Source organism: Macaca thibetana, chromosome 8 (genome assembly GCF_024542745.1).
Source record: "Macaca thibetana thibetana isolate TM-01 chromosome 8, ASM2454274v1, whole genome shotgun sequence".
In the NCBI taxonomy this organism is placed as follows: domain Eukaryota; kingdom Metazoa; phylum Chordata; class Mammalia; order Primates; family Cercopithecidae; genus Macaca; species Macaca thibetana.
This window is the reverse complement of record NC_065585.1, coordinates 135,103,040-135,125,358: the sequence shown is the minus strand read 5'-3', so window position 1 is coordinate 135,125,358 and position 22,319 is coordinate 135,103,040. Positions and strand designations below refer to the sequence as shown.

Genomic DNA, 22,319 nt, shown 5'->3' with positions numbered 1-22,319 from the left:
CGGATACCCTGCTTGGAGGTAGTCTAAGCGTTGCATAAAATGTGGTACTGAGACCACCTTCAAGCATGAGCTAGAGAACCCAGAGCAACCAGCTTTCTAGGAAAAAGAAAACGCTGATATGCAGTGTTTGTACATCTCTCTGGTTCAAATCCTCCTAACTCTGAGTGGGATAAAAGTTGTCACACCTATCTTCTGTGTCATGAGCTGGCATGACCTGGCCTCAGTGCATCACAAGGTCTCATCCCTCAGCCTGTCAGAACTCCCACTGAGCCAGCCCAGCACTCCCTCTACCTGTGCACAAGCATCTTGGCCATGAGGTTTTCAGATCCCAGCAACACCTCTCCTCTGATGCCTGTGGAGGGAGCCATGTCCCAATCGCAAATGTGTGAATGAAGACCTGATCGTGCTGTTTTAATCCATTAACTTTTGTGTTGTCTTTTCACACAGTCCTAGATGAACAGAGGGCATTTTCACAGTATTGGTGAGGAATTGCATATGTACATATTCTGTGTGTGTAAATCTCAACTTCTCTAATATATTGATGAAATAGGAGTGAATTTTCTAGATTTTTTCTCAAAGTGTCACAGAGCCCATTGTGGTGGGGGCGTGGAATTGTGAACTCTATGGAGTGACTGAGGAACCTTCCTCTCCCATTCTCAGTGTGAATTTTTCCTGTGTGGAGCAGGGGTAGTGTGGGATCCAGGTGGAGTCTCAACCTCTCCCCTCAGTGACAGACTCAGAGGAGGGCATGGGACTCGGGAGTTGGCTGAAACAATGGAGAGAGAAGTAGGGGTTTTCTCCCTGAGATGAGCAACGGAGGCCGTGGGGAGATAACCACAATTCACATGGCTGCCACCTGGGGAGAGAACCCAAGTTAAGATCAAGAGAAAAATGGGAATACAAGGTAAAGACAACAAGGTCACTTATGCTTTAGGTCCTTCAATCGGGGATTTTATGAAGCCAGAATTCTTTCCTAATTTTCAGGTGTGGCAGTGAAAATGTTAACTCAGCTTGTTGTGGTTTCTTAAATTTGAATGCAAAACTCAACTAACATGCCTGAAAATGATATAGAAACGTTACCTAGCTCAGAGAATCTGAGTTAAAGACAGTACAGTGCATAAGAAGAGGAAATGAGGGCAGATGACAGGTGTCCCGGGTGCAGCCTGGGGAACAGACTCCCAGATGATTCCCATGCACATTTCTGTGGGAGAACAGCCTTACTGGTTCTGATCAGCAGGGACGGAGGGATGGCTGTGGGAGAGGCTGGAAGGAGAGCCGGTGACTCAGCGACTGGGACCTTCATACTTGAGATTGAGAGATGGAGGAATTCCAGGTGGTGGCAGGACCATGGGGTGGAGGGCTGAAAACATAGGTGGGGGTCACTGTCAGCCAGGAGGATACAGCATTGAGAGGTTGGGAGGGTGACTGAGAGGAAATGTTAGAGTGAGCTCTTTCCCTTAGGTTCGTCATGAGTTGTTTGTTTCTTAGTGAAAAAGGAAAAAATTCAGATATTCCTAAAACAGAATGAGTACTTTTCAGATCGCTTTCCTTCTGGGTTTGCTCGTAAGCTGGGTTAAGAAAATTAGAAAAGAAATAACAAAAGAAACCTATTTCATTTGTTGTACAAAAAAAATTCACCAAGACGTTTTAGAAATGTGAAGGAGGCGCTTATTGAAGATGGTGAAATAGGAATCAGACTGTTGCAGTAGGGAGAGCCATTGGCATCAACTTCCCTGAAGACAAAGGCAGGAAAGGTTAAACCCTGGGTGAGCTAGAGGAGATGCACTGAGGTTGGCGCCCACTCTGTCCTCCCTGAGTTCTGCATGGGCTTCCCCATCCATGCGGTGTCTCAGTGGGGTGCCAGGAACCCTGAGCTGCCTCAGCACCCTGCAGAAACAAGAAGGCTGCCGTGTTCCTGGTGAATCGCTTTCCCTCCCACATCCCTTATCTCCTCTGAAGCTGTGTTTTCCAGGCAGAATCAGGTTCTCAGAGGTGTTAAGGCAACACAAGAGCATGCGTGTTGCAAAGTGCAGTGGAGCATTTGTGCGTCTGTATTTTCTGGGTGTGAAGATGACTTTATGGGTGTGAAATCCAGGTCTTAGTAGATGTGGCTGGAGGATGCTCTTAATGAGGACATCCTGGTGTGGGCTGCTGCGCTTTCTGTACCATTAATCCCGCCTTTGCTAACAACTCATTTCCCTCTTAAAGTTGTTTCAGTGAATCTCCTGTAGCCCTATGTCTTAAAAGGCAAATGTGTGACTTGAACACGTTTGATTAAACTCCAATTCTTTAGCACACACCATGCTGGTTTCTCCTGAGGTGGAATGATTTTGTGACTGCATGAACTTTAAACTGACAATGATTGTTTGCCCAGCATACGGCAACTCTTTGAGAGTGGATCCAGAGAGAATGAGGCAGAGTGAAAATACAGAGCAGTGGATGGGTAGATTGATGGTGTGATTTGGGTCTTCATTTCCATTTGAGTCTGAAGCCCAAACTCCTGCTTGAAATTCCTAGAATGTGGAATGTTGTTTTGTTTTAAACCTTAGGATTCTGGAAGGTGCATCCCAAGTATCTTGAGACACAAAGACACATCAAAGGTGAAAGAGATATAAAGACAGAAATCTTGCGACAAGGTATTTATTTGGGATGAGAAAAGGAAACTGAGGAGAAGGTACAGCAGTAGCAAGAATTTCTTTTAATTCTCAAAGTAACTTCTGAGTGTATTTTTCTTGATTCTGGAAGCTCAGCGGCAGCAGATCCGGCAGAGTCAACCACGAAAAGCGCAGGACCCAAGGTGACATTATAACAAACGGCAGAATCCTCGTGTGCAAATGCACCTCAAGCCTTTCGCTGACTCTGGGGACACAGAGAGAGCATCGTAAATGGATCAGAAGGTCAGCAGTGGGTGGCAAAGGGAATCCTGGAGAAGTCATGTGCTAGCTAATGAGGGATGTTGGCTGCATTAGGGCCGGTAGCATGAACAACTTCAGTCAATAAGAATAAATACACAGAGCAGTGCTGGTCACGCAGGATTTGAGACTTATTCTCATTTGCTTTCATTTTTGTGCTTCTGTCCCATCAGACACACACCTGAACACACTCTTAGGCTTGTCTCTACTCTTACAAACGGTTGTATAGATACAGTCAAATATTCTCCATGTAATGAAGATGACTTGTTTGAATCAAGAACTAGTCAGACTGTCTCTTCATATCTTAAACTTACTGAATTTCACAGACATATCTTGATTTCAAGTTTTATTTTTTAATTTTATTGATTTTCTAAAGTGAAAGGATTATTAAGGAAGTAAGGGAATAAAAGAATGGTTACTCTCCAGGCAGAGCTGCCTCAAGTCTTTATAGACAGAAAACCTGCTGGATTTCTTTGGCTCTCTATTCAATTTATAGATGAGAAAACCAAGGCCCAGAGATGCTAAATGAAGCCATCTAGGTGACATGGACCACTGAGACTCGATTCCCGACTCTGTCTCCCATCCATCCCTCTAGACCCTGCAGCTCTGCATGCCGGCCTGTCTCACCTGAAAGCGGAAGAGCGGCGTTTTCAGGCCATGTAAAGGAATGAGCCATTCCCTGATCATCTGCTCCAGGCTGCTGCTGGGCGGCAGCTTCATCCGCTCTTGCCTGACGTGCCTCTGCCTGAGTGTGCAGGGCCACCAGGAGAAGCATGGCGGTGAGGAAGGCGAAGGTCCTCATGGCTAGAGTGACCTGGAAGAAGGAGAGCAGGAGCAGACAAGTCGGGAGAGAGGAGTTAGCCTGGATTTCTATGTCTGCAGAGAGAAGGCTCAGAGACAGGAAACCTTGAACCTTCTCAGAGAGAGGAGGTGTGCATTTCGTTGGAGATTGTGTGGGATCCCATTGGTCTCAATGTCCCTGTTTTCTTCCTTTGCTCTCCCAGCTTTCACTCTAGTTTGAATCTCTATGTTTAGTGTCTGTGTTGGTTTCGAGAGGATGGTGATGATGAGGATTCTGGCATCATTTTCCTGTTTCTCACTTTATGAAATATTTACTTTTTACTATTCTATGAAGGGATTACAGCAGTGATTTTATTCAACGAGGTCAGGGGACAAATGTGTCTTTTCCTGCAGATGGTCCTACTCCTCTCTGTAGGTCTGCACTCTGGCAGCAGGCATGAATTCCTATCAAGTAAAGAGTCATTTATGGCAGGCATCAAGGGCTTGACCACTCTCATGAAGGCATGGGGTGAGTAGCCTCCTGCAGGGGCCAGTGTGAAGAGGACAATGACCCTATCATGCTATAGGTGAAATGAACACAGTGATATCGAGGATTAGAAGTTCATCTACAGCCAAAAATTTGTTTCCAGCTCTGTTGAGATAGGAATAAGAATGAAAAATGGTATATATCTACTTATCTACTGTACTCCACCTTAGGATTTGATGTTTCTATACATGTGGTCCTTGATCCCTTTATCATATACTATATATACAAATCAACTCAAAATGGAGCGAAGACTCAAACATAGACCTGAAACCATAAAATGACGAGGGGAATATGCGAAGATAACACTTTGACATTGATGTTGGTAATGATATCTTTGCTACGACACCAAAGACACAGGCAATAAATCGGGAAAAGAGACAAGTGGGGCTGCACTGACCTCTAAAACATCTGCACGTCAAAAAACCGACAAACAAATAATCAACTGAGTGAAAAAGCAACCCAGAAAATGAAAGACGATAGTTGCAAATCCTAAGTGGTAGAAGGGGTAAATATCTAAATACATAAGGCAGTCAAACAACTCAATAGTAAATAACAAATAACCTGATTGAAAAACAGGCTGAGGATCTGGATTGGCTTCTCTCCAAACAAAAGGGTGTTTTAAGGAGCTATTGTTGTCTCTGTTGGATGTGTCAAGTAGGACACATGTAATTAGAAGGAAATTCCTTGAGTTTCTCTATTAATTGAGCTGGTAGCCAATGCTCCCAGCAGCCCCCAGAGGTTCAGACAGAAATGCACAGCAGGGGATTCACCCACTAGGTCTCTCTGGGGTGGCCCAGGAGTCACAGGTCAGATTAGGGGCACAGCTTCAATGTTCAAACCTCGACAGGAAAGTTTAAGTTTTGTGTTACTTACAGATCCTCAAGTTAGGCAGAGTGAAGAGAGAGGGCAGACAGCAGTCCTCTGTCCTGGGTCTCCTGTAGCAAGAGCAGCCGTGCACAAACAGCAGAGGACTTCCCTATTTAAGAGTTATTTGGGATCTGGTGTCCTAATATCCTGGGTTACTTTCCGTTGGGTATATTAAATAACTCTGGTGAAAAGGGCAGTTGAGAAATTTGGTGGGAAGCTGGGGTTCAGACAGGAACCAGGGAGGGTTCCCTCATCTACCTTGGTCAGCCCTGGCCAGGTCCAGGCAGCAACCAATGATGGATTCTCCATGACTCCTAAGACAATGGACCCCGAGGTGCCTGTGCTGGTGGCTGAGACTGAGCTCGCTGCAGCAGGGGATTACTTAAAGCCCCCAGGAAAGCCTGGCCTGCATCTCACAGGATACGCTCTGTTGGGGAGACAAGGATGTGATCGCCATGCACAGAAGAGGATGAGGAATCTTCCCTGAACAAGCCTCCCCAGTACCTGTGCTCTCACCATAACAACACATCAAAGCCGATGGCTGGGCTGGGATGTTGCAGACCACCTGGTTGAGACTGAATATCACCTCGGCTTGTGTTTCCAGGCAGGGCAGGTTCTGTTGGGTTCGTTAAGGATGTGCACACAGTATGTGGTTCCCTGGAGCAGACAGTTGCCTCATTGCTTGGGCAATGGACAGTTTAAGGCTAAACGAATGTCTAGGACCATTGTAGCCGGGGACTCCTGAGTTTGCTGCTTGAGACCTATTGTCTCTTGGAAGTCTCTCAGGCGGCCAAGGTGGCAGTGAGACTGGTGTTAGCTTGGATCACCTGGTGCTGTGTGCTCAAATACCTTGTTCCGTAGCCAATTATGGGCAGGCTTAAGAGCCTCCATACAAACAGTGTGAGTGGGATGATCACTGGTCGCTTGAGATATGCAGGATCGAGCTCCTGTGGTTCTTCCTGTGTTATTTGAGGAGAATTCCTGGGAAGACTAGAGCACATTTTACGATGTACCAGTATCCACTCTCCTCCTCCTTCTCCTAGTGAGGTAGATGGGATAAGGTTTCTGAAAATGAGAAAAGAATGCAGTCACTCCTGAGGCAAAAAATACCTATGGTGAGGTTGCTGAACCCAGTGTGCTGGCAGGGCAGCCTCTGCTCCCATGGGAAGGTCGTGCACAGCGCTGGTCCCACAGGCTGGGTGCTCAGGGCCTCCCCTGCAGCTCTGTGTGAAGGCAGCAGGCACTGGGCTGTGGAGGACTGGGGGCAGTGGAGTGAGAGCTGAAGCGTCTCCCTCAACCTTAAGTAAGGAGGAGGCGTCTCAAGCCTTGCTGGGGTGGTCGCTGTGGCAGAGCAGTGGGGTCAGCTGTCCCTCTGAGGAACAGTGAGTTCCTGATGAGTGGAGGCCCAGGAACTTCAGCATTGGAGGAAGTGAGCACCAGTCTTATCCCAGCATAAGAAGAAATTTGGGCTATTTGGGGAAACTTAAGGCTTGGTGATGGTTTTAGGTTCCAGGGCATTAGTAGGTGCCTGTAGGGTCACAATGATGAGGTTATGGGGACAAAATATGAAGGGGTGTGTATGAGCGAGAGGAAGATCTCCGGGTTCTGGATATGCCCGGTGTCCTGTGGAAGTGAAACCTGGACCTGCTTCCTGCACACAGAACACACTCCAGTCCATAGGCATTTCCCCAGCACTGCGTGAATGTTATCACTGGAGAGCTGTTAGATTCGGGCATGGGATTCTTACACACAGACCTCCCAAGTCTACAGTTTTTGCCTAGTTTGTAGGGCAACCTTCCAATCTGACTGAGGCTCTATGGGTTCCTTGCACCATAAAGTAATGGGATTGTACTGAAAGCAAATGGTGATCTCAGCAAAATTCCACTGTAATGAGGTCATTTTTGGGGTAATCAGCAAAGCTTGAGTTCAGAGAAACAGCAAGGCAAGGGTTAGGATAATGGACATGAGCCAGCACCGTGTCCTGGATATGGCGAGGTCCATACCTGTAGCAGGAAGGAGAGGCTAGTTGGTGGTGGTCTCGTGGTCAAAGTGATTTTCCTCTATAAGCGACTTAAACAAATAAGTAAGCAAAAGAGAAATGACCCCTTTAAAACATATGGCAGCGAATGAACAGATACTTCTCAAAAAAAGACATACAACAGGCCAAGAAACATGAAAAAATACTCCACCTTAGTGATCATTAGAGAAATGCCAATTAAAACCTCAAAGAGATACCACCTCACCCTAGTCAGAATGGCTGTTATTGAAAAGTTTAAAAATACTCACAATGGCAAGACTGCAGAGAAATAGAATGCTTATACACTATCGTAGGGAATGGTAATGAGTTCAATCATAGTGGAAAGCAGTTGAGAGATTTCTCAAATAACTTAAAATAGAACCACCACTCACCCAAGCAATCCCACTCCTGGGTATATATCCGAAGGAAGCAAATTGTTCTGCAAAAAGACACACGCACTCCTATGTTCATGGCAGCATCATTCATGATAGCAAAAACATGGAGTCAACCTAGATGCTCATCACTGTTGGACTGGATGAAGAAAATGTGGTTCATATACATGATGGGATACCACATTCATAGAAGAGAATGGAGTTATGTCATTTGCAGCGAGATGGATTCAGTGAGAAGGTTCCATCTATGAATCACAAAACGGGTCCTCGCCAGACACCAAATCTGTTGGCACCTTGAGTTGGACTTCTCAGCCTCGAGAACACCAGGAAATACATTTCTGTTGTTTCTAAGTCCCTTGGTATATGGTATATTTTTCCAGCAGTCCACATATGCTAAGATTGCTGGTGCCTCTGAAGCCCGGATCCCATGCTTGGAGGAAGTCTAAGTGTTGCAAATCCTGCTAGGTATGAGTGGGATAAAAAGTGTCACACAAATCTCCTCCTTCATGAACGGGCATGATCTGACCTCAGTGCCTCACGGGGTCTCATCCCTGAGCCCTGTCAGAGCTCCTGCTGAGCCAGCACCCCCTGCCACCTGTGCACAAGTGTCTTGAGCCTGAGGTTTTCAGATCCCAGGAGCACCTCTCGTCTGATGCCTGTGGAGGGAGCCACCCCCTAATTTCAAATGTGTGAGTGAAGACCTGATCATGTTGTTTTAATCCACTAAGTGTTGTGGTGTCTTTTCACACTGCCCTAGATGAACAGAGTGCAGTTTTCACAATATCGGTGAGAAATTGGACGTGTACATTTTTTGGGTGTGTGTAAATCTCAGCTTCTCTAAAACATTGATGAAATAGTACAGAACTTTTTCAATTTATTCCCAAAGTGTCACAAAGAGCCCATTGTGGTGGGGGCATGCAATTGTGGACTCTTTGGAGTGACTGAGGAACCCTGTCTCACCCATTCTTAGTTTGAATTTTTCCTGTGGGGAGCAGGGGTAGGGTGGGGTCCAGGTGGAGTCTCAAGCTCTCCCCTCAGTGACAGACTCAGAGGAGGGCGTGGGACTCCAGAATTGGCTGAAACAACGGAGAGAGAAGTAGGAGTTTTCTCCTGGAGATCAGCTATGAAGACCAGGGGAAAATGACCACAATTCACATTGCTGTCATCTGGGGAGAGACTTCAAGTTAAGATCAAGGGAAAAACATGGGAAAAAAAGGTAAAGACAACAGGGTGACTCATGATTAGAGTCCTTGGATCAGGCATTTTATGAAGCCAGAATTCTTTCTTTTCTTTTCTTTTCCTCTTTCTTTTTTTTTTTGAAACAGAGTCTCACTCTGTCAGTCAGGCTGGAGTGCAGCGGCACGATCTCGGCTCACAGAAACCTGCACCTCCCAGGTTCAAGCGATTCTCTTGCTTCAGCCTCCTGAGTAGCTGAGATTACAGGCATGCGCCACCACACCCAGCTAATTTTTCTGTTTTCAGTAGAGACGATTTTCACCACGTTGCACAGTCTGGTCTTGAACTCCTGACCTCATGATCCACCCTCCTTGGCCTCCCAAAGTGTTGGGATTACAGATGTGAGCCACTGTGCCTGGACCAGAATTCTTTCTTAATTTTCAGGTGTGGCAGTCAAAATGTTAACTCAGCTTGCTGTGGTTTCTTAAATTTGAGTGCAAAACTCTGCTAATATGCCTGAAAAAGATTGAAAAAAATTATCCAGATAAGAGAACCTGAGGCAAAATGGTACAGTGCATAAGAACAGAAAATGAGAGCAGACGACAGGTGTCCTGGGTGCAGCCTGGGGAAGAGACTCCTGGGTGATTCCCATACACAGCCTTTGGGGAGAACAGCCTTGCTGATGTTGATCAGCAGGGAAGGCGGGACGGCTACGTGAGAAGCTGGAGGACAGTGGGTGTGTCAGGGTCGGGAACTTCATAGTTGATGTTCAGAGATGGAGGAATTCCAGGTAGTGGCAGGAGTTAGGGAGTGGCCATGGGGTGGAGGGCTGGTACGAGGTGGCAGTCCCTGTCATCCAGGAGGACACAGCTTTGAGATGTTGGGAGGCTGGCTTCCGTGAAAAGTTAGAGTGAGCTCTTTCCCTTAGTCTCTTCATGCGTTATTTGTTTTTTAGTGAAAATGGAAAAAATACAGATATTTGTAAAATGGAGTGAGTACTTTTCAGATCTCTTTCCTTCTGGTTTTGCTTGTAAGCCGAGTTTAGAAAATCAGAAAAGAAACAGCAAAATAAACCTGTTTCATTTGTTGTACAAGAAAAAATTCACCAACTCTTTTCAGAAATGTTAAGGAAGCGCTTATTGATGACTTGAAATGGGAGCCAGAACGCTGCAATAGCAAGAGACGTTGGCCCAAACTTTTCTGAAGCCAGCGCAGGAAGGTTAAGCCCTGGGAGAGCTAGCAGAAATGCACTGGAGGTTGGTATTGGGAGTCTTGCAGTGTGATTGGGCCATCGGAGTTTGCTAGTTTGTGCTTACTGGAGTTAGGCTCCTACCTGCCTACAGAGACAGGGCTGCTGTCCCCTTGAGTAATTACATTTAAAGGCATGAGGCATCTATCTTATTCCTTATTTCTTTGTCCTGCTGCATGAGTGGCTCATTTCAGGTAGAAAAGGTCTTGTATGTCATTAGTAATCCTAGAGTGTACGTGCATCACAGTAAACAGTGTTGTGCCTCGTCTGAGGCCGAGCAAGTGGCCCTGGTTGTTTGGAGACCCTCACACCTCTCCCTGAATTCTCTGTCCTAGAGTTTACAGCTATCATCGCCCACCCTAGACTGCAGGAGCAGAAGCCACATGTAGTGCTACCAGTGTGCCTTTATCCACACAGAGGAGCAGGGAGGCTCCATCCTCATCTGGCCCCTTTCCCTTGGATTGATGGATGCTTCTCAGCACATCAGTCTGAATTCTCCTCCAACCTTCTGTCTGGCAACATCCATTCCTCTAAATTCAGTGGAGGTTGACCCTCATCCTGCATAGCTCTTGCTCTGATACCATTGGGTCCACCAAACATTTTACTCTGCTTCTTCTTTTAATCTCTCCATGTTTTGAAAGTATTCATGTTGTACTTGAAGATTCACATGAAATCTTTTTGCCACCTCTAGCCAGAATGGCCTCTTTCTTCTAAAGTCCTAAAGCTTCATGACACCAAATCGTACCCATGATGATTTTTCATCTTTCAGCCTTGAATGTTTTTATTTATTTTGTTTTTTAAAGGTGTATTGTCATAGGGTCTAGAGACATGGGCTGCTGTACCTCTGTTGAATTTAGCTTTTTCTTATGGAATTTAGTAGTAACAATTCATAAATGATTTTATGTTGTGATGTGCTATTAGATGTAATTAGTTAATGTAATCAGAATTAATTTATTAACCCCCTACTTTATGTTGCAGTCATCCATGCACTCTGGTACAACAATAAGCAAAACATGCAGCTTCCCTTCTAGATAAGGAGGCAAATGTTACAGATAGTACGTGAAGTGTACAGGGGGTGAGATGGTTGCAATTCTATAGTTAGCAATGAGGAAAATCCTGGGAATGGAGGTGACTGGGGGAACTTGTTGCAATTTAAAATGGAGAGATCAGAAAAGACCTCAGTGACCAAGTGAAGTTTTAGCTGAGACCTCAGATGCTTGGGAGGAAGCCAGGTGGACCTCTGGCAGGTGCCCCAATATACAGTCATCTTGACCCAGTTCATAGTTCAGAATAATATGTAAAGTTAATTCAGGGACCACATGATTCCAGGTCTGTGGCAGTCACCAGAGCCCAGAGAAGGCTCCTGGGCTTCACAACCTGCTTCCCTATTTGTGTCCTTCATTGTCTAAACAACAAGTCTGGGATCATTACCCACTCTGTCCTCCCTGGGGTCTGCGTGGACTCCCCCATCCATGCAGTGTCTTAGTGGGTACCTGGACCCCTGAGCTGCCTCAGCACACTGCAGCAACAAGAAGGCTTCCATGTTCCTGGTGTAATGCTTTCCCTCCCTCATCCCTTCTCCCCTCTGAAGCTGTATTTTCCAGGCAGTATCAGGTTCTCAGCAGCTTTAGGGCAACACAAGGGAGGGCACATTGCAAAGTGCAGTGGAGCATTTGTGCGTGTACATTTTCTGGGTGTGAAGAACACTTTATGGGTGTGAAATTCTGGTGTTAGTAGACCTGGCTGGACGATGCTCTTAATGAGGACATCCTGGTGTGGGCTGCTGTGCTTTCTGTTCCATGCATTCTGCCTTTGCTAACAACCCACTTCTCTTCTAATGAAAGTTGTTTCAGTGGATCTCCTGTAGCCCAATGTCTTAAAATGCAAATGTGTGACCTGGACACATTCAATAGAACTCTAGTTCTTTAGCACAGAGGATGCTGGTTTCTTCAGAGGAGTGATTTTGTGACTGCATGAACTTTAAGCCCAGCACATGGGAGTTCTTTGAGAGTGGATCCAGAGAAAATGAGGCAGAGTGAAAGGTAGAGCAGTGGATGGGGAGATTGATGGTGTGATTTGGGCCTTCATTTCCGTTTGAGTCTGAAGCCCCGACTCCTGCTTGAAATTCCTAGAATTTGGAATTTTGTTTTGTTTAAAACTTATGATTCTGGTAGATGCATCCCAAGTGTCTTGAGATGCAAAGACACATCAAAGATGAAAGAGATGTAAAGACAGAAATCTTGCGAGAAGGTATTTATTTGGGATGAGAAAAGGAAATTGAGGACAAGGTACAGGAGTAACAGGAATTTCTTTCAACTCTCAAAGTAACTTCTGAGCGTATTTTTCTTGATTCTGGAAGCTCAGCGGCAGCAGATCCGGCAGAGTCAACCACGAAAAGCGCAGGACCCCAAACGCCTTTATAACAGTTGGCAAACTCCTCGTCTGCAAAGGCACCTCAAGCCTCTCGCTGACTCTGGGGACACAGAGAAAGCATCATAAATGGATCAGAAGGTCTGCAGTGAGTGACAAAGGGAATCCTGGAGAAGTCATGTGCTAGCTAATGAGGGATGTCAGCTGCATTCGGGCCGGTAGCATGAACAACCTCAGTCAGTAGGAATAAATACACAGAGCAGTGCTGGTCACACAGGATTTGAGACTTATTCTCATTTGCTCTCATTTTTGTGCCTGTGCCCCATCAAACACAAACACCTGAATGCACTCTTAGGCTTGTCTCTACTCTTAGAAACGGTTGTATAGATACAGTCAAATATTCTCCGTGTAATGAAGATGACTTGTTTGAATCCAGAAAGAACTAGTCAGACTGTCTCTTCATGTCTTAAACCTACTGAATTTCACAGACATATCTTGATTTCAAGTTTTATTTTTTAATTTTATTGATTCTCTAAAGTGAAAGGATCATTAAGGAAGTAAGGGAATAAAAGAATGGTTACTCTCCAGGCAGAGCTGCCTCAAATCTTTATAGACAGAAAACCTGTTAGACTTCTTTGGCTCTCTATTCAATTTATAGATGAGAAAACCAAGGCCCAGAGATGCTAAATGAAGCCACCTAAGTGACATGGACCATTGAGTCTCGATTCCCGACTCTGTCTCCCATCCATCCCTCTAGACCCTGCAGCTCTGCATGCCGGCCTGTCTCACCTGAAAGCGGAAGAGCGGCGTTTTCAGGCCGTGTAAAGGAATGAGCCATTCCCTGATCATCTGCTCCAGGCTGCTGCTGGGCGGCAGCTTCATCAGCTCTTGCCTGACGTGCCTCTGCCTGAGCGTGCAGGGCCACCAGGAGAAGCATGGCAGTGAGGAGGGCAAAGGTCCTCATGGCTGGAGTGACCTGGAGGAGGAAGAGCAGGAGCGGACAAGTCGGGAGAGAGGAGTTAGCCTGGATTTCTATGTCTGCAGAGAGAAGGCTCAGAGACAGGAAATCTTGAACCTTCTCAGAGAGAGGAGGTGTGCATTTCACTGGAGATTGTATGGGATCCCATTGGTCTCAATGTCCATGTTTTCTTCTTTTGCTCTCCCAGCTTTCACTCTAGTTTGAATCTCTATGTTTAGTGTCTGTGCTGATGGAGAGGATGGTGAAGATGAGGAACCTGGCATCTTTCTCCTGTTTCTTACTTCATTACATATTTACTTTTTACTGTTCTACCAAAGGATAACAGCAGTGCTTTGTTCAGTAAGTTCAGGATACAAATGTCTCCTTTCCTTCAGATGGCCCCACGACTCTCTATGGGTCTACACTCTGGCAGCAGGCATGAATTTCCTGTCAAGTGAAGAGTGATTTGTTGCAGGCATCATAGGCATGATCACTCTCATGAAGGCATGAGGTGTGTAGCCTCCTGTAGGGGCCAATGTGAAGAGGACAATGACCCTATCATGCGATAGGTGAAATGAACACAGTGATATCAAGGTCAAAATTTCATCTACACTGAAAAATTCATTTCCAGCTCTATAGAGATATGAATAAGAATGAAAAATGGTATATATCTACTGTACTCCACCTTAGGATTTGATGTTTGTATACATGTGGTCTTTTATCATATACTATATACACAAACCAACTCAAAATGGATTGAAGACCCAAACATAGTCCTGAAACCGTAAAACGACGAGAGGAACATATGAAGATAATGCTTTGACATTGATGTTGGTAATGATATCTTTGCTATGACACCAAAGACACAGGCAATAAACGGGAAAAGAGACAAGTGGGGCTGCACTGACCTCTAAAGCAAATGCACGTCAAAAAACCAAACCAACAAATAAATAATCAACTGAGTGAAAAAGCAACTCAGAAAATGAAAGACAATAGTTGCAAACCCTAAGTGGTAGAAAGGGTGAACATCTAAATGCATAAGGCAATCAAACAACTCAGTAGCAAATAAGAAATAACCTGATTGAAAAATAGGCCGAGGAGCAGGATCGGCTTCTCTCCAAATAAAAGGGTGTTTTAAGGAGCTATTGTTGTCTCTGTTGGACGTGTCAAGTAGGACACGTGTAATTAGAAGGAAATTTCTTGAGTTTCTCTATTAATTGAGCTGGTAGCCAATGCTCCCAGCAGCCCCCAGAGGTTCAGACAGAAATGCACAGCAGGGGATTCACCCACTAGGTCCCTCTGGGGTGGCCCAGGAGTCACAGGTCAGATTGGGTGCACAGCTTCAATGTTCAAACCTCGACAGGAAAGTTTAAGTTTTGTGTTACTTACAGATCCTCAAGTTAGGCAGAGTGAAGAGAGAGGGCAGACAGCAGTGCTCTGTCCCGGGTCTCCTGTAGCAAGAGCAGCCGTGCACAAACAGCAGAGGACTTCCCTATTTAAGAGTTATTTGGGATCAGGTGTCCTAATATCCTGGGTTACTTTCCGTTGGGTATATTAAATAACTCTTTTGGTAAGGGCAGTTGAGAAATTTGGTGGGAAGCTGGGGTTCGGACAGGAGTCTAGGGAGGGTCCCCTCATCTGCCTTGGTCAGCCCTGGCCAGGCCCAGGCAGCAACCAACGATGGATTCTCCATGACTCCTAGGATAATGAACCCCGAGGTGCCTGTGCTGGTGGCTGAGGCTGAGCCCGCTGCAGCAGGGGAATATTTAAAGTCCCCAGGAGAGCCTGGCCGGCATCTCACAGGATACACTTTGTTAGAGAGACAAGAACACAATCACTATTCACAGGAGAGGATGAGGAATCTTGCCCCGAACCAGCCTCCCCAGTACCTGAGTTCTCACCATTACAACACATCAAAGCCGATGGCTGGGCTGGGATGTTGCAGACCACCTGGGGGAGACTGAATCCCACCTTGGCTTTTGTTTCCAGGCAGGGCAGGTTCTGTTGGGTTCGTTAAGGATGTGCACACAGCATGTGGTTCCCTGGAGCGGACAGTTGCCTCATTGCTTGGGCAATGGACAGTTTAAGGCTAAACGAATGTCTTGGACCACTGTAGCCGGGGACTCCTGAGTTTGCTGCTTGAGACCTATTGTCTCTTGGAAGTCTCTCAGTGAGGTGGTCAAGGTGGCAGCGAGATAGGTGTTAGCTTGGATCACCTGGTGCTGTGTGCTCAAATACCTTATTCCATAGCCGATTCTGGGCAGGCTTAAGAGTCTCCATACACACAGTGTGAGTGGGATGATCACTGGTCGCTTGAGACATGCAGGATCGAGCTCCTGTGGTTCTTCCTGTGTTATTTGAGGAGAATTCCTGGGAAGACTAGAGCACATTTTAAAATGTACCATGATCCACCCTTCTCGTCCTTCTCCTAGTGAGGTAGATGGGATAATAAGAAAAGAATGCAGTCACTCCTGAAGCAATAAATACCTACGGTGAGGCTGCTGAACCCAGTGTGCAGGCCGGGCAGCCCCTGCCACCATGGGAAGGTCGTGCACAGCGCTGGTCCCACAGGCTGGGTGCTCAGGGCCTCCCCTGCAGCTCTGTGTGAAGGCAGCAGGCACTGGGCTGTGGAGGACTGGGGGCAGTGGAGTGAGAGCTGAAGCGTCTCCCTCAACCTTAAGTAAGGAGGAGGCGTCTCAAGCCTTGCTGGGGTGGTCGCTGTGGCAGAGCAGTGGGGTCAGCTGTCCCTCTGAGGAACAGTGAGTTCCTGATGAGTGGAGGCCCAGGAATTTCAGCATTGGAGGAAGTCAGCACCAGTCTTATCGCAGCATAAGAAGAAATTTGGGCTATTTGGGGAAACTTAAGGCTTGGTGATGGTTTTAGGTTCCAGGGCATTAGTAGGTGCCTGTAGGGTCACAATGATGAGGTTATGGGGACAAAATATGAAGGGGTGTGTATGAGCGAAAGGAAGATCTCCAGGTTCTGGATATGCCCCGTATCCTACGGAAGTGAAACCTGGACCTGCTTCCTGCACACAGAACACACTCCAGTCCATAGGCATTTCCCCAGCACTGCATGAGTGTTATCACTGGAGAGCTGTTAGATTCGGGCATGGGATTCTGACACACAGGTCTCCCAAGTGTGTAGTTTTTGCAAAGCTTGTAGGGCAGCCTTCCAATCTGACTGAGGCTCTATGGGTTCCTTGCACAATAAGGTAATGGGATTATACTGAAAGCAAATGATGATCTCAGCAAAGTTCTACTGTAATGAGGTCATTTTTGGGGTAATCAGCAAAGCTGGAGTTCAGGGAAACAGCAAGGCAAGGGTTAGGGTAATGGACATGAGCCAGCGCCGTGTCCTGGAGATGGCGAGGTCCATACCTGTAGCAGGAAGGAGAGGCTGGTTGGTGGTGATCTCATGGTCAAAGTGATTTTCCTCTACAAGGGACTTAAACAAATAAGTAAGTAACAAAGAAATGACCCTTTTAAAATGTGTTCCAGGGCCTGAACAGATACTTCTCAAAAATAGACATACAGGAGGCCAAGAAACATGATATTCATAAATGGAATGAGTACTTTTCAGCTCTTTCCTTCTAGTTTTGCTTGTAAGCCGAGTTTAGAAAATCAGCACAGTAACAGCAAAGGATACCTATTTCATTTATTATACACGTAAAAATTCACCAAGATTTTTGAAAATGTGAAGGAAGCGCTTACTGAAGACTGTTGAAATGTGAGTCAGAACGTTGTAATAGGGAGAGCCGTTGGCCTCAAGTTCCCTGAAGACAAAGCCAGGGAAGGTTGAGCCCTGGGAGAGCTAGCGGAAATGCACTGGAGGTTGGTATTGGGAGTCTTGCAGTGTGATTGGGCCATCTGCATTTGCTAGATTGTGCTTACTGGAGTTAGGCTTCTACCTGCCTACAGAGACAGGCCTGCTGTCCCCTTGAGTAATTACATTTAAAGGGATGAGGTATCTGTCTTATTCCTTATTTCCTTGTCCTGCCACATGAATGGCTCATTTCAGGTAGAAAAGATCATGTATGTCATTACTAATCCTAGAGTGTACATGCATCGCAGTAAACAGTGTTATGTCTCATCTGAGGCAGAGCAAGTGGCCCTGGTTGTTTGGAGACCCTCACTCCTCTCCCTCAATTCTGTGTCCTAGATTTTGCAGCAGTCATCGTCCACCCTAGACTGCAGGAGCAGAAGCCACATGTGGTGCTTCCAGTGTGCCTTTATCCACACAGAGGAGCAGGGAGGCTCCGTCCTCATCTGGCCCTTTCCCTTGGATTGACGGAGGCTTCTCAGCACATCAGCCTGAATTCTCCTCCAACCTTCTGTCTGGCAACATCCATTCCTCTAAATTCAGTGGAGGTTGACCCTCATCCTGTGTAGCTCTTGCCCTGATACCATTCTGTCCACCAAATATTTTACTCTACCTCTTCTTTTAACCTCTCCACGTTTTAAAAGTATTCATGTTGTACTTGAAGATTCACATGAAATCTTTCTGCCACCTCTAGCCAGAATGGCCTCTTTCTTCTAAAGTCCTAAAGCTTCATGATGCCAAATCGTACCCATGATGATTTTTCATCTTTCAGCCTTGAATATTTTTATTTATTTTGTTTATAAAGGTGTGCTGTCATAGGGTCTAGAAACATGGACTGCTCTACCTGTGTTGAATTTAGCTTTTTCCTACAGAATTTAGTAATAACAATTAATTAATAATTTTGTATTGTGATATGCTATTAGATGCAATTAGTTAATGTAATCAGAATTAATTTATTAACCCCTTACTTTATGTTGCAGTCATCCATGCACTCTGGTAGAGCAATAAGCAAAACGTGCAGCTTCCCTTCTAGATAAGGAGGCAAATGTTACAGATAGTACGTGAAGTGTACAGGGGGTGAGATGGTTGCAATTCTATAGTTAGCAATGAGGAAAATCCTGGGAATGGAGGTGACTGGGGGAACTTGTTGCAATTTAAAATGGAGACATCAGAAAAGACCTCAGTGACCAAATGACGTTTTAGCTGAGACCTCAGATTCTTGGGAGGAAGCCAGGTGAACCTCTGGCAGATGCCCCAAGATGCAGCCATCTTGACCCAGTTCATCGTTCAAAAGCATATGGAAAGTTAATTGAAGGATCACATGATTCTAGGTCCGTGGCAGTCATAGGAACCCAAAGAAGTCTCCTGGGGTTCACATCCTGGTTCCCTATTTGTGTCCTTCACTGTCTAAACAAGAAGTCTGGGATCGTTACCCACTCTGTCCTCCCTGGCTTCTATGTGGGCTTCCCCATCCATGCAGTGTCTCAGTAGGTACCTGGACCCCTGAGCTTCCTCAGCACCCTGCAGCATCAGGAAGACTACCATGTTCCTGGTGAAATGCTTTCCCTCCCTCCTCCCTTACCCCTCTGAAGCTGCATTTTCGAGGCAGAATCAGGTTCTCAGCAGCTTTAGGGCAACACAAGGGAGTGGGTGTTGCAAAGTGCAGTGGTGCATTAGTGCGTGTGTGTTTTCTTTTCTTTTTTTTTTTTGGAGACAATCTCGCTCTGTCGCCCAGGCTGGAGTGCAGTGGCCGGATCTCAGCTCACTGCAAGCTCTGCCTCCCGGGTTTACGCCATTCTCCTGCCTCAGCCTCCCGAGTAGCTGGGACTACAGGCGCCCGCCACCTCGCCCGGCTAGTTTTTTGTATTTTTTAGTAGAGACAGGGTTTCACCGTGTCAGCCAGAATAGTCTCGATCTCCTGACCTCGTGATCCGCCTGTCTCGGCCTCCCAAAGTGCTGGGATTACAGACTTAAGCCACCGCGCCCGCCCAGTGCGTGTGTGTTTTCTAGGTGTGAAGACAATTTTATGAGTGTGAAATCCAGGTCTTAGTCGATGTGGCTGGAGGTTGCTCTTAATGAGGACGTTCCAGTGTGGTCTGCTGTGTTTTCTGTTCCATGCATCACGTCTTTGCCCACAACCCATTTCCCTCTTAATTAAAGTTGTTTTAGTGGATCTCATGTAACCCTATGTCTTAAAAGGAAAATGTACAATCTGACATTGTTCAATGAAACTCCAATTCTTTAGCACAGAGGATGGTAGTTTTCCCAGAGAAGTATGATTTTGTGACTGCTTGAACTTTAAGCTGACACTGATTGTTTGTGCAGCACATGGGAGCTCTTTGAGAGTGGATCCAGAGAAAATGAGGCAGAGTGAAAAGGTAGAGCAGTGGATGGGGAAATCGTTGGTGTCATATGGGCCTTCTTTTCAATTTGGATCTGAATCCTAAATTCTTGTTTAAAATTCCTAGAATTTGGAATTTTATATTGTTCAAACATTTGATTTTGCTTTTTGGTACATGTACCCCAAGTATCTTGACGCAGACACATATCACACATTAAAGAGATGTAAACACAGAAATCTTGTTACAAGGCATTTATTTTGGATGAGGAAAGGAAATTGAGCAGAAGGTACAGGAGTTGATAGCAATTCCCTATACCTCTCGAAGCAAATTTTGAGCTCATTTTTCTTTTTTTTTTTTCTGCAAGCTCAGCAGCAGAATGCCCAGACTCTTCTCCGGTAGAAGCAGGTTCCATAGCGACGTTCTCCTGCTAAGCACGCTGGTATTCTGCAATAGCAGGCCATGTTTTTCCTTAAGCCTGGGACTGGGAGAGCATGAGAAATTGAATACGGGGTCAGCAGTGGGTAAGAAAGAGAATCTTGGGGAAGTCACATGCTAGCTAATGGGTGATGCTGGCTGCATTGCTGCCATATAGCACGTACAACCTCAGTCAATAGGAATAAATACACAGAGCAGTGCTGGTCACACAGAATTTGAGACTCATTCTCCTTTGCTCTCATTTTTGCATTCCTGCCCCATGACACACACACCTAAACATACCCTCAGGCTTGGCTCCAGTTCTTAAAAGCTCTTCTATAAATAGAGTAAAATGTTCTCTTTATAAATAAGTCTACTTGTTTAGATCCAGAGATAACTAGTCTGTCTCTTCATATCTTAAACCTAGTGAATTTCACAGATATTTCTTGGAATCAAGTCTTCGGAGAAATAAAACTTCTCAGATTTATTTGGCTCTCTGTTCAATTTATAAATGAGAAAATCAAGGCTCAGAGATGCTAAGTGAAGCCACCTCAGTGACATAGACTGCTGAGACCCAACTCTGGAACCTGTCTCCTGTCTTTCCCTCTAGACTCAGCAGCTCTACATGCTGGTCTCTCTCACCTGAATCCTTTGGAGCCAAGCTTTCATCCCAGGCAAGGGAAACAACCACTTCTGGGTTGTCTGTTGGAATCTGCTCCTGGGCTGCAGTAGCCTCGTCAGTTCTTGCCTGGAGTGGCTCAGCCTGGGCCTGCAGGGCCACCAGGAGAATGGCAGCAAGGATGACGAGGGTCCTCATGGCTGGGGTCACCTAGAGGAGGGAGAGCAGGAGCGGATGTGTGGGAGGGAGGAGCCAGCCTGGATTTATAACTCTGCTGGGAGAAGGCTCAGAGACACGAAACCTTCTCGATCTTCAGTAGGAAGAGGTGTGCATTTTGTAAGAGAGGTCCATTGGTCTCAAGGTCGCTCGAATGCTCCTGTTCTCCCAGCTTCATGCTAGTGTAAATCTGTACGTTTAATGTCTGTGCTAGGTTGGAGCTGATAATGACAAGAAAGACCCTGCTGTGTTACTCCTGGGTTCACCTGCTTAAATATTAGTATTTACTTTTCGACATTCCAAAAACAATAGAAATTGCACTTTCATTCAACAGGCTCAGGGAACAAATGCTTCTTATTTTCTGAAGATGTGTCCTGCTGCTCTCTGGAGGTCTAGATTCTGCTGTCCTATATGAGTTTCCAATGGACTAGAGAGTAATTCACTTCAGGATTCAAGTGACTTACCATCCTCATGAAGAGGTTTTTGAGGTTATGGGGTGAGTAGTCTCCTGTAGGAATCAGGGTGCAGAGGACAATGATTTTATCAGGCTAAAGGTGAAATAAGCTCAGTGACATAGAGTTGTTGAAGTAAAAAAAAAAAACTGTTTATTATTTCCAGCTCTATTTAGACTTGAGTGACAATTAACAATTGTATATTTATAGTGTACACTACCTCATGATTTTATATATGTTTGTATTTAAATCTTTATCTCACACTGTATAGAAACATCGATTCAGAATGAACTGAAGACCTAAATGCAACGCCCGAAACCATAAACTACTAGAAGTGCATATAAGGATAAAGCTTTTGACATTGATGTAGGTAATGATTTCTTGGCTATGACACCAAAAGCACAGGCAATAAAAGGGAAAATAGACAATTGTGACTGTATTGAACGCTAAAGCATCTGCACAGCAAAGGAAACAATCAGCTGCGTGAAAAGATAATCCAGAAAATGAGAGAAAATATTTGCAAAACCTACATGGTAGAAGGGGCAAATATCCGAATACATAAGGAAGTCAAACAACTCAATAGCAAAAATCAAACAACCTGATTGAAAAACAGACCAAGGACCTGAATATGCTTTTCTCAAAACAATGTTCCAAAGACCTGCGATTATCTCTACTGGACATGTCAACTAGGACACTTGTGTTTAGAAGGAAACTGCTTGAGTTTCTCTATTAACTTAGCTGAAAGCCATTGTCCCCAGGAGCCACCAGAGATCCAGACAGACGTTCCCAGCAGGGATTTACCTGCTGGGTCCCTCTGGGGTGGCCCCCCAGTCAGAGGTCAGATTGGAGGCATAGCTTCAATGATGAAAACTCAGTGTAAAAGTTTAAGTTTTGTGTTACTTACAGCTCTTCTAGCTAGGCAGGGCGACCAGAGAGGGCAGACAGCAGTCCTCTGTCCCAGGTCTTCTGTAGTAAGGAGCAGCTGTGCACAAGTGGACTTCCCCTATTTAAAGGTCTTTTGGGATGAGGTGTCCTAATTTCCGGGGTTACTTTCTGTTGGGTCCATTCAATAATTGTGGTGTCAAGGACAGTTGAGTAATTTGGTAGGAAGGTGAGGTTAAAGTTGAACTCTACAGAGGAACCCCTTGTCTACCTTGGTCAGCCCTGGCCAAGCCCGGGCAGGAAC

The 22,319-nt window shown here is 45.6% G+C and overlaps 2 protein-coding genes and 1 pseudogene across 8 annotated transcripts in view; all 3 read right to left on the bottom strand.

Moving 5' to 3' along the window:
- The window catches only part of LOC126961099 (rhesus theta defensin-1/2 subunit B), a 44,398-nt gene extending 29,623 nt beyond the window's left edge, over window positions 1-14,775 (bottom strand). The window contains exons 1-3 of one of the 6 annotated variants that reach the window (XM_050801153.1): window positions 5,113-5,256; window positions 3,540-3,726; window positions 2,711-2,859 (exon numbers count right to left, since the gene is read on the bottom strand). In XM_050801153.1, coding sequence (XP_050657110.1) covers window positions 2,804-2,859; window positions 3,540-3,714 — 231 coding nt within the window. In that variant the 5' untranslated portion in view covers window positions 3,715-3,726; window positions 5,113-5,256 and the 3' untranslated portion in view covers window positions 2,711-2,803. Of the gene's footprint in view, window positions 1-2,710; window positions 2,860-3,539; window positions 3,727-5,112; window positions 5,257-12,178; window positions 12,414-13,099; window positions 13,287-14,657 lie in introns of those variants that run through there. The other 5 variants (XM_050801148.1, XM_050801151.1, XM_050801150.1 and 2 more) reach the window with 5 other exon arrangements.
- The window catches only part of LOC126961111 (defensin alpha 4-like), an 84,532-nt pseudogene extending 62,422 nt beyond the window's left edge, over window positions 1-22,110 (bottom strand).
- LOC126961092 (neutrophil defensin 3) overlaps window positions 19,669-22,319 on the bottom strand; it is a 72,937-nt gene continuing 70,286 nt past the window's right edge. The window contains exons 1-3 of one of the 2 annotated variants that reach the window (XM_050801139.1): window positions 22,038-22,129; window positions 20,489-20,675; window positions 19,669-19,913 (exon numbers count right to left, since the gene is read on the bottom strand). In XM_050801139.1, coding sequence (XP_050657096.1) covers window positions 19,798-19,913; window positions 20,489-20,663 — 291 coding nt within the window. In that variant the 5' untranslated portion in view covers window positions 20,664-20,675; window positions 22,038-22,129 and the 3' untranslated portion in view covers window positions 19,669-19,797. Of the gene's footprint in view, window positions 19,914-20,488; window positions 20,676-22,037; window positions 22,130-22,319 lie in introns of those variants that run through there. The other variant, XM_050801138.1, reaches the window with a different exon arrangement.